The 17,018-nt window shown below is 33.4% G+C and overlaps 2 protein-coding genes across 2 annotated transcripts; both read left to right on the top strand.

Moving 5' to 3' along the window:
* Positions 1 to 84: 84 nt before the first annotated feature.
* Positions 85 to 3,153, top strand: LOC128177510 (multiple coagulation factor deficiency protein 2 homolog). Its single transcript, XM_052844234.1, has 5 exons — positions 85 to 176; positions 958 to 1,105; positions 1,204 to 1,284; positions 1,930 to 2,102; positions 2,230 to 3,153. Exons 2-5 carry the CDS (start codon positions 963 to 965, stop codon positions 2,550 to 2,552), a joined length of 720 nt encoding a protein of 239 aa, XP_052700194.1. The 5' UTR covers positions 85 to 176; positions 958 to 962; the 3' UTR covers positions 2,553 to 3,153.
* A 1,576-nt stretch (positions 3,154 to 4,729) lies between these two features.
* On the top strand, positions 4,730 to 16,165 carry LOC128177154 (SUMO-activating enzyme subunit 1-like). Its single transcript, XM_052843734.1, has 9 exons — positions 4,730 to 4,896; positions 9,118 to 9,229; positions 10,800 to 10,859; positions 10,994 to 11,250; positions 11,375 to 11,468; positions 12,387 to 12,492; positions 12,693 to 12,837; positions 13,843 to 13,912; positions 15,998 to 16,165. The coding sequence occupies exons 1-9, from the start codon at positions 4,811 to 4,813 to the stop codon at positions 16,088 to 16,090; spliced, it is 1,023 nt and encodes a 340-aa protein (XP_052699694.1). The 5' UTR covers positions 4,730 to 4,810; the 3' UTR covers positions 16,091 to 16,165.
* Positions 16,166 to 17,018: the final 853 nt, after the last annotated feature.

Here is a 17,018-nt window from a genome sequence, read left to right as displayed (position 1 = left end):
TCCTTTAGAATGCGCATAATGTCTGTCAAAGGATCGCCCGAGGCAAAATCCCGAGGCAATACATCATCATGAAATTTACAGGGGTCAAAGGCGATCAGTGTGCCGTCTTAACGCCCCCCGGAGAGACACGTGTAGTACAGGAAGGGACGGCCATTTATTTACAAACTTAACATAAGGTAAGCAATGCATATAATATCTTAATGAAATATAATTTACTTTTCAATCATTCCTTTCCGATTTCTTAACTTTATTTTGCCAAGAAAACACAAGGAGACATTCTTTTTGCAAAATTATCATAAATATAAATCCACGACAAAAATAAAAACATTGGGTTGTAACCGGTACATATGTTGGGTTTATAAGTTTAATTTTAACATATTGTCATGGTAATTGATGAAATGCATAATTATAGTAATAAAGAAGAATGTCTTTAATCATGTACTTCAATAAGTGCATGTGGTACTTTGCTAAACATTTTTCATTTTTTAAGTTTTGAAAAATTACGTACTTTATGTCTTTATGTACACTTGTAACTTTTGTCATTAACCGTCGATTGATTAATTTGAGCACTTCCATATGTGAATATTACATAATCAACATGGTAATTTGATTTCTTATACCCCAAAAAATATAGAGAATTTCCGAATTCAATCTACAGCATACTGAAATGAAAATCACTTGTAATCTATCGCTTGTAAAACCTTTCACAAAATGCGCCTAAAGTATACAATATGGATTTCAATTATCATATTCAATTATTGCATTCAATTATTATATTCAATTATGTAACAAAATCTCAAATGTTAAAGAACATATGTGATGTATGCATAGTAATATACTTAGCACACACTTCAAAGTTCTTAGAATATACATGCATTTTATAAATAGAAGATAATTAATTATGATAATTTGACAAATTAATCAGCAATTTGGACTGATTTATTTCCTCCTTTGTAGCTAACATGCGTCGCCTGTTTCTACTTCTGGCATTGGTCGTCTGGTGTTGCTATGGTCACGGTAACCACGGACAAGGTGACCACCCGGGTCAAAACATTCCAGCTGACCAGTTCAATATTCACGACCCTAAGATCACACAGGACGAAGCGTAGGTTTACTTAACTTACCATGCAGTATTTGGTACATTGATTTTATAAACATACCGGTATTCATAGAATCAAACAATGTAATGTTACTGTTTTACAGCCACTTGAAGGAACATCTGAAGGACCAGATAGACACAAACAAACAAATGACACCAGAGGAGATGGAGTTCCACTACTTTAGGTACACCCTTTACATCTCACAATCATGCAGGGTTGAGCAGAAGATGAAATACGACATGAATTCCTAAGGCATTACTATAGTATTGGGGAAGAGGTTATCTACATTGTATATATAAATAAGGTCCATGATTAACATTGATCACATAAGAAGCAATGCCCAGTTCTAACTCATTAACTATCTTGGTAGTTAACCTAATTTTTTGTATATTTATCGATGATACAATTCAAAACATAAAGCCCGCATCCCATCGTGTTGTCATTTTCGATTTCCTATCGAGAAATGGGAACTGGGCGTCAGAATTGTTTCTTCAAATGATTATGACCATGCACGAGAATAATATTCATTAAAAGTTGAAAAGAGGACACAGTGTTAAAAAATCAGTATGTAGGAACAGAAAAAATGATTCTTCTAGAAAAAATGGGGATGGGGGTGTGTGGGATACAGACCACAACCCGAAACTACGTGTGCCTGTGGGTTACACGAACGTGTATAACAATCGTTAATCGTTGTTTTGTAGGCAATGTTATTAATCTACCCTATTACGTTGTAACAAATCGTGGTCTCTAAATTCCCAGCAAAACTATTCGAACACACGTTATGATATTAATACGATCAGTTCTATACGATAATAAACACCTTTTCCAGGTTACACGACACAAACAACGACACTAAACTGGATGGACTGGAAATCATGGCGGCTCTCAACCACATGGGACAGATGTTCAAACTCCAGCCCCAAGAGAGAGCGGGAAAAACACCAGAACAGATCGCCGCTCTGGAGGAGGAGAGACAGAAGGGGGCGCTCAAATACTTCACGGGTGAAGCCACTATTGCAACTCACTTTAATTTCAATACCATTTTTTACACCCCAAAACTTGACTACTGTGCATCCTAATGTATACATTCCCATGATTTTTTTGTCATAACTATTTTTGTATTTTGCAGACATCATTGACAGAGTTCTTGTGACAGATGATATCAACAAAGATGGCTACATTTCTTACCCAGAATACATGAACGCCCGGAAACGTGACTTTGCGCAGTATCAGCAACAGGTGAATGCAATGCAACAGCAGCAGATGATGCAGATGCAGGCGGCGCAGTATCAACAGTTCCAACAGTTCCAGCAATTCCAGCAACAGCAAGCTAAATTAGGTCAACAACAGCAACAGCAACCAAATCAACAACAACATCAACAACAACATCAACAGATGAACGCGCAGCAATTCCAGCAACACCCACCCACTGGCGCCGCCAAAACCTCCTAATGACTGTCTGATAACATGTATATCATCTAGATGATCATGAAAAAACATAATCAACAAGTCCAGATCCTTATTTTGATTTCTTAAAACGGCATTTATCAGTTTTATAGCAAAATTTAAAAAAAATACCGATGTTTTTAGTTAAACATAAAATCTTTTTGGATACCTGGTAAATATGAAACTCACATTTTGATGGAAAAAAGTTAAGTTGTGAATATTTGTACAGGGTAAACGCAAATATAATGATTGTTCGTATAGAAAACTTCGTAAGATGATTAGATGTTTTTACATTTGCGTGTGTTTTAAGGTTTTGTGTGCGTGTGTGTTTGAGTGTGTGTGAGAGATAGAGAAAGAGAGAGAGAAAGAGGGAGAGAGAGATGGATGGATGGTTGCAAAGCAGGTACACGACAGAGATGAAGTTTTAGCGATTGTCTTTATAAATGATGTGTCAAATTGTGAAGAATCTTGACAAACTTGTAATTCTAAACTTGTTTTTTGGGTTAAAAATGATATTCATGTGTACATATCTAAATTCTCAATATATACCATAGTATTTATTATGATGGAAAATAAAAGTTCTTGTCATATTACTTTTTTGTTGGTTTTCAATTAAAGAACGGCTCCGCCTTTAATTAGGTCAAGTATAAAGCATGAGATTATTTAAAAAGGACTAAGACACGATTTGAGCTTAATTTTTTCAATTCTTTTTTTATCCATTTTAACGTCTACAATGGCCAATATGAATGTTCTTTTTTGCCAAAATTTTAAAGTCAAATATTGAGATATAAGCAAGCTACAAAGGTTAAAATTCTTTGTTTTGTAAACAAAGCCCGAGTCCTGTTATTGTTTACAGATGTGCTATATTGGTATAAGTTTCAATCTAATGTTGCTTTTTGATGTTGATAAAATAGAACCATTATGACAATACCTTGGACTTTCGGTTGGATGTAGCTGTCTATTTCTTGCGTCAAAACAAGTTAAAAATGACGCGGTTTCAAGCGAAGTATGCACCGATTTCGTAGTCTTGCCTCAAAAGCCAGACAAATCTTGTTGATTTCAAAGAGCAGTGGCTGAGTGGCCAGCAATGAAATAGACATGCAGGCCTACCTCACGTTGCTGTTTGACACAACTACCCAAAGTCCAAGCTCTTGTTAAAATGGTTCTAGTTTAAGAGCACATTGAATTAGTTTGTTTCCACAAGTTCTTTAGTCAAAGAAATTGAACTGTCTTTCCTTTACATCATTTGTAAACAAATATGAGACTCGAGCTTTGTTTACACAACAATGACTTCTTTCTTTGTATCTCGCTTGAACTTAACTTCTAACACTCAAATTTTGGTCAATCATTTAAAATGCACCAGTAAACCATTTTATATATATAAAAAAAAAAGTTTCATCTCAAATCGTGTCTAGGTCTCTTTAGGGCAGGCGAACAAAGTGGCAGACAGAGTATCATATCATTTTGATTGTGGTTTGCGATTAATAGTATTTCTTTCCATGTTTGAAAAAAAAATTTATAAACTGTAGATACGAAATTAACAAGTCAAGGATTCGGAAATGTTTTTGAAAAAAATAATTACTGAAATTTCTTTAAAAAATATAAGATTAATGATGGCCCAATATGCACGAAAAAAACCCCTGTAATACCGAAAGTGCAAGCTATTAACAAAAAAATTGCATAGAGAAGGTTACTGTTATACTGGCAAAGTATTTGGTTTGAGTGATGAAATTACTATATGTTTCCCGGAAAGCGTTTTGTGTGAGAACGTTTTGATGCTGTGACATATCGGTGAAATGATCTAAAAATAGGTTAATTTGTTAACGAAGTTATTTCACTTTACGGGAAACACAAAAGTAAACATTGTGTTTCCCGTAAAGTGAAATAACTTTGTGCTAAAAGCGATAGTGTCCGCAAGACCCCCCCCCCCCCCCCTCCAAAAAAAAAACAAAAAAAACAAAAAACAAAAAAAAACCAAAACAAAAAAACCCCTAAAAACAAAGATTTAGATATTAAAAAATTTTGTAATTGAAGTTAGTTCTAGATGCATGATTTTCTAGATTTTTTGTTTTTGAAAATGAATTGAATAACTATTTTCATATATATCATGTATAATATAGCGTCCTCTATCAAAACTTGATTCTTCATACGAATAATCTATTGTACGAGCTGTTATGTATATATATGATCCGGAATCAATTTCCCCGCAAAACTCAAACTGTTGCCGGTTTTACGGTTTAATAAAATATCGGATAACTTAGACAATGGGGGAAGAAATAAACATAACAGAAGATGAAGCAGCTTTGTATGATAGACAAATTCGTTTGTGGGGGCTGGACGCTCAGAGGAGGTAAGGCCGTCACTCTAATAAGACAAAAAGGTCTGCCGAATTTCCTCTATAACACGGTTCAAGAAACCAAACAGGGACGTGTATTGGTATATACACGTATATATCAACAGTATAAAGTAAGTACAAAGTACTTATACCAATTTTACACATTGTTATCAACACTCTGCGGAGGAAAAGTTGCGTAGCAAGGCCTAAAATTGGCTATAAAAAATATTGCGTTTAGGGTAACCCTACCCCACTAACAGTCGTTTTACCGTTAACGAATATTTGCCAGTATTGAATAATTTTTAGAACAATTTTTAGAGAAAAACAGAGTTAAGGTTATAAAAAAAATCCAACATATAGGTAATAATAATACAGAAATAAATATTTTACCCATGTGTGGAGTTGTTTGTCATTTGCACAATTATTTAATGTATTGTAATGATTTTATTGTCTACTATTACAACAACACTATAATACATGGGTACGGTACCGCTGGACTAGCCGGTTACCTCGTCCTACACGTCCTGCGTTTACACTTGGCGGCTGCAGACTTCCAACTAGTGGTTACTGTTGTGTCGCCCCAAATCCAAAGCGCTCCATGCATGAGCTCCCCAAATTTTTAAGCGCCCCAATTACGGTTTACGAGTGCCCCAAATATCTTTCAGGGGAGCCCCAAATATCTTTCATGACCGCCCCAAAGTAAAAATTGTCATTACATTTAAGTCATGGATAATTTAACGAGTGCCCCAAAATTAGATTGTCCAATAACACACTAACGTTGGCTTAATTGAACTAGCGTTAGTAAGTCCCCAAGTTTGGTTATGTTCACGAGCGCCCCAAAATGGGTTCACCTGATTAGTCTTAACATCTCCGATAAAATCTCAATTAATGTATACTTGGGATCATTTTCATAGGCGCCCCAAAATGTGCTAACTCGATTTTGCATAGAATTTTGCTGGATTATTTTCAAGATCGCCCAAAATTCGATTTGGATTAAAGCTGCTTGGTCCAATTTTTTATCAAATTTTATGCACGCTTTTAAATGATGGTTATGCTTAGTATATGTATAATAATAGACATTGCAGTTGTTTTCCCAGTCAATTAAGCCAAATTTCAATGAAGAAAAATATGTACACATTATTGCTAACAAAACAAACGACATAAAAGGGTACCGCGTTATTTCGCCTCAGGTTAAATTTCACCTATGACGACGAGGCGGGTATAGTTGTATTACGACTTTGTCATCGCTTTGAATCGCTTTGAATAAAGGTCGAAATGATCAGAGAAATTACAAATAAACATGTGTACGTTTTGTTCGCTAATATTTCTGAAGTTTGTTTTCTTTACAATCGATGCAGAGCATGCGTGTTGAATGACCCCAATCATTCGGGGGACGAAACCAATTGGTTTTTTTTTCTAAACATTCCCGTGATGCATTTTGGTTTGTTTTTTCGTTTGCCCAAAGAGAAATTATTTTTATTTACTTTGAATATTTCTAACTTTGAAAGGAGATTGATTCTGCTGGTGTAAATAGGAGAAAGTCCATAACTTTCTACGATAAATGGTTTGTATGGAAAAAAATTTGATACTGTAATAACAAATAAATCGGACCAAGCAGCTTTAAGGTTGACGCGAATTATATTACTAGTACACTTAAATCGATTAACCAGTGCTCCAAAGTTTTCACATTAAAGTTAGATACGAATTAGATCAGTGGCCCACAATACCCAAGTTTGCTCTCAAATAAGCTTTTTACATCGCTATAAAGTTAGAATTTTACTATTTGAATTATTTGGAATTTTGATTTGTAGATGTAAATATCTAAAAACCCAGGGTGATGAAATAATATTTTGAGAATGAATAATATAAATAATATCAGGGTTTGACACTAAGGCACGTCCGACCGACTTTGTCTAGTAAACGATAGGTCCGGTCGGGTTAAATGTCTGTGTACTAGCCCGACTGGTCGTGTGAAAAAAAAGTGTGCACATAATTTTCTGTAAAATTAATAGAAGTAAAAGCTCTTTTCCTATCAGGCATAAATTCTACAAACTGTCATTTAAGTACAACCCAAGGACTAACCTAGAGGATGAAGTGGGGGACTTTTTGATCGGTAACTTTGTCAGAATTAGTTTAAAGTCGCCTTGTACACAGAGTTCATAATCGTGTAAATTAACCCCAAGGGCAATAAAATGATAATTATTTAATTCGAAAGATGTCTTCACAAATGCAGCTTACGCCTCTTGTTATTAATTAATCGAGTCTGTCTTATCTTGAGGGTTATAATTACGGTTGATGCAACCACATGCTGTACAGTGATGTTAATTACTTTAAGGCTAGTGTTGATGTAACAGTGAATTTGTTGGTAACTTGTAATTAGCTAATAACACTGCCAAATTTATGCTAAAATATTATTAAATAATCACAAACCCTTTGTTTACAGTTATAATATCTTTTTAAAAAAATCAAAATCTCAACATAATGGTTGGGTTAGACTAATGCCACCAAAATACACTACAAAACAGAGACTGATATTATTTGTCATTTTAGTTAACACAATTACAAAACATTTAATCAATAAAATGTATGAATACATCAAATTATTTAAATTTAATAAACTCCAAATAAATATCATCAGATACATAAATTTGTAAAATTATTACTGTTATACATATGTATTTACAGTGAAATTCTGACAAGTTTGATTTAAATTTTTCTTTGTTAACTTTTTTTTTTTTTTTTTACAATTCTAGAATTTTTTTTATTTGTATGTGTTCCAAACCTTTATTATTCAATTCAATTATTTGTCCCATTTGAAATTAGCCTTGCGGGGGTATTAGTCCCATTAGTACAGTTCTAGTTATAAGATTAAATGTACTGGAATGCCTCTATCTAAGTTATAAAATGTTTCTGTTAATGTACTAATACATGCATGTATATATAATGAAAAATTCATTTCAGCATTAAAGCTACTTCATTAATCCTAATGGTTAATGTTACTTCAAAAAGTTACTTCATTAATCATAATAATTAATCTAGATTTAAGATTTAATTTCAAGTTTAATTTTTTAATGTTTGTACATATTTCTGATCTATGTCTGGGTCTAGTTTGCTTCTTAGTTTGATATACTATTTAACTTTGATAAGTCAGCCAAGAGTTATCATTCTTCATTCAATGCTTTATTAACTGGGAGTTTTAAGCAATGAATTAATAAAAAAAGATACCCCCTTCAATACCAATTGTTTTTTTTTTTTATAGAATTTAATTTACATGTATTTTAGCATTGAATCATTATTTTTTTAAAGATACATGTACATGTAATCTCAACTGCAATGGAATAAGGAATCATTTTTTGAGTATTCTGAGGTGATAATTTTTTTTGGGACATGGTCAAATCCAATATTTATGATAGATTTGACTAAGCTCGACCAAGATTATCACCTCATAATATTCAATGAATGACTTATTACTTATATTTATACAAATACAAATATATTATTGGCACAAACACAATTACAATAATTGGCAAAGGCCCAATGAATGTACAGGAACATCATTGTTTGTTTACAATAACTGCATGTACAATATATACATAATTTTTAGCAATTGTATGATTTTATTTTAAAATATTGACATAAATATTTGATTTCTATTTATTTTTAAATTATGCAAACCCCGCTTGCGCCCCAACAATATGTCATTTAGTTTGTAGTTATAAAATTAATTTGTAGTGTTATCAGAGACAAAGACAATGACAAATGTTAATATACCGGTACATGTATAAATCTTTATTTGGTTAAAATTTACCATAACACACTGTACTAGATTACAATACTTTTGATGGATATTTAATTTGCTAATAAGGCATTTCTGTAAAGTGGGCATTTTGGTAAATTGATTTCTTGCTACCTCAGTTTATTTTTTAAGACATTTGATAGAATTATATTATTAAAGGCTACTATTTTGATTGTGTTAATCTTATACTACATATTCCAGTCTACATTATCGGTAACAAAATCAGAATGAACATTACCCATCACATCTATTTGAATGTTTTCAGACAATTGGATGATCTTTTAAAAAAAAAAGAAGATTAATTTTGATGAAAACACTGATATTTTGAACTCCAGTAACAAGATTTTAGTATTGTAAGAAAGTAACATATTATTATTTTCCTCTTCATACAATTTGACCAGAAGTCTGATGACTAGGTTCCTGGATCTTGCTCATTGTAGGCTACGCGCAGCGAGGGTGCTGCTGATCGGGCTGAGAGGACTAGGAGCTGAGATAGCCAAGAACATCGTCCTGGCTGGCATCAAGTCTATTACCCTGTTAGACTGTACAGAGGTAGGTACATCTATTGGACGGCTACTGATCCACCCATACCAAAGAAAACATATTATCATTACACAGAACTTGGCTTTATTGATTTTTTATGGACTGAATTGGACCTGTCAGAAGTGTCTGTATATTTTCTCAAAGTAAAGTTGTAGTTTTCTCAAAAACTTAACTTTTATGTTGTTTTGTTTATTTTGACTTGCAGTGAAGCAAACCATTCACTAATTCAGTGTAGGTATAATGCTAATTTAAAATGTAGAGACAAACTGACAGGAAAAAATAAAAAAAGATTGCACTTATACTTGATGGATAAAGATTGATTTTCAAGTGGTTTTCAAGGTTTTATAGAAATATATGTAAAATTTTAATATCTGCCCTCTTAACAAACCTACACTAGTATATATTTGTTCCTTGATTAAATTCCAGGAAGGAAGACAATATTGACTATACTTCTGCATGAATATGTAGAAATGAAATGTCAATTTAACAATTGGGTTAACTCTTTACATTAGAACGATACATGTTTTAACAATTGTCTGAGTATTGCTTAAAAAATAGAAGGTGGATTAAGGACATTGTTTACTCTGGGTTTGAGTTCTCAAATTCAGATTGTTATAAAGTTCAGTGTCATGAGTAAAATATGTGCCAAATGCAAAAATTATTTATGAAATGAATTATTATTGACATAATATTCGATATTTTTGATATATTATTATGGAATAAGGCTCAAACAAAGTTGGTCTTTTAGCAAAACAGATGAAATTCAGACTAAATTTTTCAGATTTTGTTTTTTTCCTGAAATATATAAGTACTGTAATATTCAAAGTTAAGATTGTATTTGTTAGTCAACATAATTTTACATATTTTTTGTTGGTTTTATCTCAGTTTTTCATTAACCTACTTTTTTGAAAGTGAAAAATAGCACTACCATCATAGGTCTTGAACACATAATAGATGGTTTTTCATTATCATCAGTGGAATTTTTTTTCATTCTGAGTAAACGTATACTTTAAGGGTTGTGCTTAAGTTAAAAAATTATGTTCGATGGGTAGAGTAAGATAACTAAGAATTTACAGAAATTTCATCTCATTTAAAGGTTTGTTTTTGGTGATATTTTCTGTTGGTTTGATGCAGTGGTTATTGATGTTTGCACCAGGCAATATTTGTCCAAGCTGTCCTATTGATTTTGCATGCTACATTATTTGACAAGATGACACAGTATGTCTGGGCTATAAGTGCATATTTTACACAAAGATTCACTTGTCAATAAAATGAAACATTGCAAACAACTTAGAGTTGTATTTTCCTTGGAAAATATGGATAAAATTATTGTAAACTATATGGTGAAATTACATGCATATGGTAATGTAGAACATAGAGACTGAGGTAAATTTGGATTTCTTGTAAAAGTTTTTCATCACAGATATCATATTATTACAGTAGAGTATGTATCAGAATGAGGTCCTTTCTGCCTATCTACCCTTCATTTTATCAACCTTTCTGTCTGTCTGTTGATCTGTCTGTTACATAACAGACATCTGACAATACACATGATAATGCTGTGTTTTTTCAATTATAGTCAACGGAAGAAGATGGGTGTTCACAATTTCTGATATCCAGAAATGATGTCGGTAAAAACGTAAGACCTCTATGAACCTTTTTAACTTTGATGTAAAAAAAAAATCGGCAACTCCTCTGAAACATGAACGATTTTACACATTTCCTCTTTGAATCATGAACGATTTTACGTATTTTCTCCCCTTTGATCCACAGAGAGCTGAGGCATCTCTTGAGCATGCTCAGCGTTTGAACCCTATGGTGGAGGTGATGTCAGATACCCAGAGTGCTGACGAGAAGTCGGACGAATTCTTCACCAAGTTTGACGTGGTGTGTGCCACTTGCTGTAAACAGTCCACTCTCATCAGGATCAACAAAGTCTGCTCTGATCACAAGGTCAAATTCTTTGGGGGCGATGTGTACGGTTTCTATGGTTACATGTTTGCTGATCTAGGAGAGCATGAATTTGCAGAGTAAGTCCACATTGTTATTTTGTTGAGCAGATTGGTTCATATTGACATACTATATGAGTTAAATAAAAATGAATTAGTGTTTATTTGCTGAGAATGTAATATTTTTGTCACTTGATGCCTACAGGGAAGTTCCTAAACCAAAACAGAAGGAAGAAGGTGGAGAGCCAGACACAAAGAAAGCTAAGAAAGAGGAAATAGAGATGGTCACAGTCAAGAGGGTAATTACTTGTCATTGTTACAAATATATGATAGAAAAAGGATCAATACATTTTAGAAAAAAGGCCAATATATGCCAGGAAAAGGGCCAATATGTGTTAGGAAAAGGGACTATATATGTTCGGAAAAGGGCCAATATATGTTAGGAAAAGGGTCATTATATGTTAGAAAAAGGGCCAATATATGTTAGGTAAAGGGCCAATCCATGCCTGGAAAAGGGCCAATATATGTCAGGAAAAGGGTCAATATATGCCAGGAAAAAGGTCAATATATGTTAGGAAAAATGTCAATATATGTAAGGAAAAGGGTCAATACATGTTAGAGAAAGGGTCAGTACATGTTAGGAAAAGAGTCAATACATGTTAGGAAAAGGGTCAATATATGTTAGGGAAAGGGTCAATACATGTTTGGAAAAGGGTCAATATATGTCAGGAAAAGGGCCAATACATGCCTGGAAAATGGTCAAAATATGCCAGGAAAGGGTCAGTTCATGCCAGGAAAAGGGTCAATATATGTTGGGGAAAGGGTGAATATATTTCAGGTAAAGGGTCAATATATACCAGAAAAACGGTCAATATATGTTAGGAAAAGGGTCAATATATGTTATAGTGCATGTAACGGTTATGTGATTAGGAAGAGTACTACTCTCATTCAGTACTGAAGATTCATTATTTTATATGAGTACTTATTTCCACGATTTAACCATTTTGCATTAAAGTGTGAGAATATAAAATCGCAAAGTCAAATTTTTATCATAGTTTTATTTAGTTTTCATCTGTAAGAAAAATAAAAACGAGATTTTAAAACCAGGGAAATATGCTTCTGGTCATTTTACATAGTTATTAATTTCTCACATTTAAATAGGAATTTACATTATCTAAAATTGACTGTGACATAAATTGAGTGGCTTATTGTTGTAGAGTGTGACCTTCAGTCGACTCCACAGTGCCTTGGAGATTGACTGGTCCTCCCAGGCAGCCCTCAGGAAGCTCAAGAGGACACCCAATGCTTACTTCATCATGCAAGGTACTAACATTCTTACAGAACTTTGATATTAGATAAATTACAAGTGTACATTGACACTACCTTTTTAATCATATGAAATCATTTATATGATCACAAACTCTATAAGACTTGAACTGCATCATGTTTATTAAACATGAAACTGCATTGTAAATTAGAATTAGGAATTGCAGCAAGTTAATTTTAGATTTGATGTCTTATAGTTTTACTGGACTTCATCAGCAACAATAACAGATACCCAGACTCCAAACAGAAGGAAGCAGACATAAAACTGTTAATAGAACAGAAAACCAAAACCTTGGAGAAACTAAAACTCAGTCCTAGTCTGGTCTCAGATGATTTTGCCAGGTAAGACAGGTGATTGGGGGAGGAATGGATGCCAGGTAAGACAGGTGATTGGGAGAGGAATGGATGCCAGGTAAGACAGGTGATTGGGGGAGGAATGGATGCCAGGTAAGACAGGTGATTGGGGGAGGAATGGATGCCAGGTAAGACAGGTGATTGGGAGAGGAATGGATGCCAGGTAAGACAGGTGATTGGGGGAGGAATGGATGCCAGGTAAGACAGGTGATTGGGGGAGGAATGGATGCCAGGTAAGACAGGTGATTGGGGGAGGAATGGATGCCAGGTAAGACAGGTGATTGGGAGAGGAATGGATGCCAGGTAAGACAGGTGAAGGAATGGATGCCAGGTAAGACAGGTGATTGGGGGAGGAAAGGTCAATGATATCACAGCATCAAAACTAAGAAAGATTGTACCGGGTATATGTTTTTGAATCACTTAGTGCACAACGAAAAAAAGAAAACAATTAAAGGGACTTGGACACGATTTGACTAAAAATTTTCAAATTTTATTTTTCCATTTTCAATGTTTATACTGATAAATATAGAAATTTATAATGCTATGTCAAAATTTGAAAGTCAAATATCAAGTTATAAGCAAGATACAGAGTTCATAATTCTTTGTTTTGTAAACAAAGCTTGAATATTGTAATTTTTACATATGTGTTGTATTTGTGTAAGTTTCAATCAAATGTATCTTTCTCTTGTTTATAATAGTATTTATGAAGATATTGAACAAGTTTAAATCTTTTTTACATGTCATTTTGTCTAAGAAATGGTAATTCTCTACATTACATTTTTTGAAAACAACTATAAGACTCGAGCTTTGTTTACAGAATGATAAGTTCTTACCTCTGTATCTCGCTTGTAACTTGACTTTAACATTCAATATTTTGGTCAATCATTTAAAATGCACCAGTAAATCATTCTAAACATAAAAAATAAAAATAAAATTTTTGATCTCAAATCGTGTCCAAGTCCCTTTAAGATCTGTTTTTTTTTCTTTTGATAGTTTCTGCTTTGCTGAACTAAGTCCAGTGTGTGCAATCGTTGGGGGAGTCATTGGCCAAGAAATCATCAAGGTAATTACCCCTTATGTTTCAATGCTATTACTTCATGGGAGAAACAGAAAAATCAAACAAAAAGTAAACCTTATCCATGATTTGATCTGCATATGACAGAGCAAGAAGTGGTTTATGTTTCTCCCATGACCTTGGTGTGGCGCTTAGTGCCTGGTTATGGATAGTTATGGGAGGGGTCGCAGAGGGGTCACTCCCTCCCTATGGGCTCAGGTTGGTGATTGCCAATGTTATGAGGATATCTTGGGATTTTGGATTTGCAAAGTATTTTTTGGGTTTGCATTATTATGTGCATATATGTTTTGAGGAAATACCACAAAAATTAAAGGTGTTCGCTTCATCAACATATTGACATTTTCTGCCAACTTTAAGACTTTCATTATTGTCATATGATATTAAATGTATTTATAAAATCGAATATTAAACATTTGTGACCACTTAAATCTATACAATTAAATGTTTTCAAGACTATGCTCTCTAAATGATATTTAAACTTCCCTCTTTAATACTAATTCAAAATTTGAATAAAACTTTGTTAGGTTCTTGAAAAAAGTTTTGGTGTTATGTATCAAATACTGTATGGTTTATAATATAAAAAAATGATTGTCCAGATTCAAATTCATTGTGACTTCTTTTAAAATAGACTATCCCCAGGTTTGTAACCCAATCAAAACTCATCTTAAAAGCTAATACCAAGGAAATAAAATATTTTACACCTTCTAAAAAGACAATCTATATTGTATTAGTCTCTGTCAATTAAACAATTTAGTTCATGTTTTCTTTGTAATAAAACATAAAATAATTTTGACTCTTTTACTGATGAAGAAAAAAATCTTTGGAAAGATGCCTCCTTCAGCTTTGTAATACATTAACACAGGATCGAAATGTAGCTGTGGAAGTTTTTTACGAAGAGAAGTTATTCCTCTTGATTCTTAGAACAAAATTTCAGTGTTTATAAAAAAGTTGAAATTCAGTGTAATACATTATGACACTAATTTGCATCTGAGGACCATATAAATAGTTATTGCCATTACCTTAAACTTGTGTTTCTTATTGTAAGTTTTAACACTTGAAACAATTGTATCTGTAATACTTGTTTACATAAAATTGGACACCTGTTACACTAATTTACATAAAATTGGACACCTGTTACACTAATTTACTTAAGATTGGACACCTGTTACACTAATTTACATAAAATTGGTACATCTTCATAATGACAATAACAATCGTTGTGAATCTTTTTACACTGTTAACATTTGATTGGAATACTTATTATACTGGTTAACATAGGGTTGGGATACTAATTACACTGGCTACATTTTGATTGGGATACTTATTTCAGTGGTTAACAAATGATTGGGATACTTATTACGGTACACTGGTTAAAATATGGATGGGATACTTATTATACTAGTTACATAGGTAACATTTGAATTGGATACTTATTACCCTGTTTACATACACTTTGGATATCTATTACATTGATAACCTATGATTTGGATACTTATTACACCTTTTACATACAATTGGGATACTTATTACACGTTAACATACGATTCGGATACTTATTACACTGGTTAACATATGAATTGGATACTTATTACACTGTTAACATATGATTTGGATACTTATTACACTGTTTACATACACTTTGGATTCCTATTACACTGTTAATATATAATTTGGATACATATTACATTGTTACATACGATTGGGATATTTATTACACTGGTTAACATATGGTTGGGATACTTATTTCAGTGGTTAACATATGATTGGGATACTTATTACACTGGTTAACATATGAATCGGATACTTATTACACTGTTTACATACACTTTGGATACCTATTACATTGTTAACATATGATTGGAAAAATTATTATACTGGTTAACATACGATTGTGATACTTATTACACTGGTTACATTTTTACTGGAATACTTATTACACTGTTGACATACAATAGGATACTTATAAATTTGTTAACATAAATTGGGATACTCATTATTTAGACAGGGACATCTGTTACACTGGTTTACACATTGTTTTAACACATCAAGTACTATCATTTACTTTGGTTACAGGCAGTTTCTCTGAAGGACCAGCCTCACAACAATTTCTTTTTCTACAACGGCGTGGAGGGTAGTGGCCTCGTGGATAACATCTCATCCCCCTGACCTGTTTATATTTGTTAACCTGTCATTACTGAAGCATCTATTTGTCATTTGTAAAAAGAAATCAACTAGAAAGTATCCGAGTGTTTTATTATCATGTCTGTGTATGTAAAAAAAATTTAAAAGAATTGTAAGATCTAAATAAAACAATGTTAAAACGAATCTCGGCGATAAGGACATGTGGTCGAACGTTTATTTGAGGATTGTAAATGCGAAGGAGTAACTGGTAAAGTTGTCTCTTCGGGCTATGAGAGAGACGGCTGTCGGAAAATCAGCAGAGAATGCACAGCGTATATCTTTAGAGAATTAGGGCAGATCAGGGATCTAAAGAAAAGGCTTGTGTTCTGCAAGCCACTGTATTCTGCAGCAAATAACATTCTATATGATGCAACCAATGGGAAGGGAACAGGCAATAAGGAAAAGATCGCCGATATTTCTCCCAGGGAGCCGTAAACTCACCATGCAAAACGTGTGCACCTCTCCATAAAACAATTAAAAGTCATAAACTAAAGTCTTATAAACCCCACAAGTCTGTCCGTCTTCCCAATGATATCAGTGAAATATTCTGAATTGATTTATGAACGAACGTGTATAATAAAATTACTTTCCTCATTCTTTTCATGAAATACTGAATCATCATTGTCAGTGTTCGGGAGGCGCATAACAATGGATGAAAACCAATAGAGTTTATGATCGTGGAGATTGATGGGAGTCGATTTCTGGATCGGCTCCCGACCAGTGAGTCAGTGACCGATGAGTGTATAATGGCAGCGCACACGTTTTACTTTTCTTTGCAACAGTACAGTAACAACCGAGTAAACAGCTCTCTAAGTGGGTCATGGGCGTGGACGAACAAATCTGATCGGGGGAGAGGCAGGGCACCGTGTACTTTGATCAACCGTCGCTTTTTATTTACATCTGGGATAATCGA

Source organism: Crassostrea angulata, chromosome 3 (genome assembly GCF_025612915.1).
Source record: "Crassostrea angulata isolate pt1a10 chromosome 3, ASM2561291v2, whole genome shotgun sequence".
In the NCBI taxonomy this organism is placed as follows: Eukaryota; Metazoa; Mollusca; class Bivalvia; order Ostreida; family Ostreidae; genus Magallana; species Magallana angulata.
This window is presented reverse-complemented; position numbering and strand designations above follow the sequence as displayed.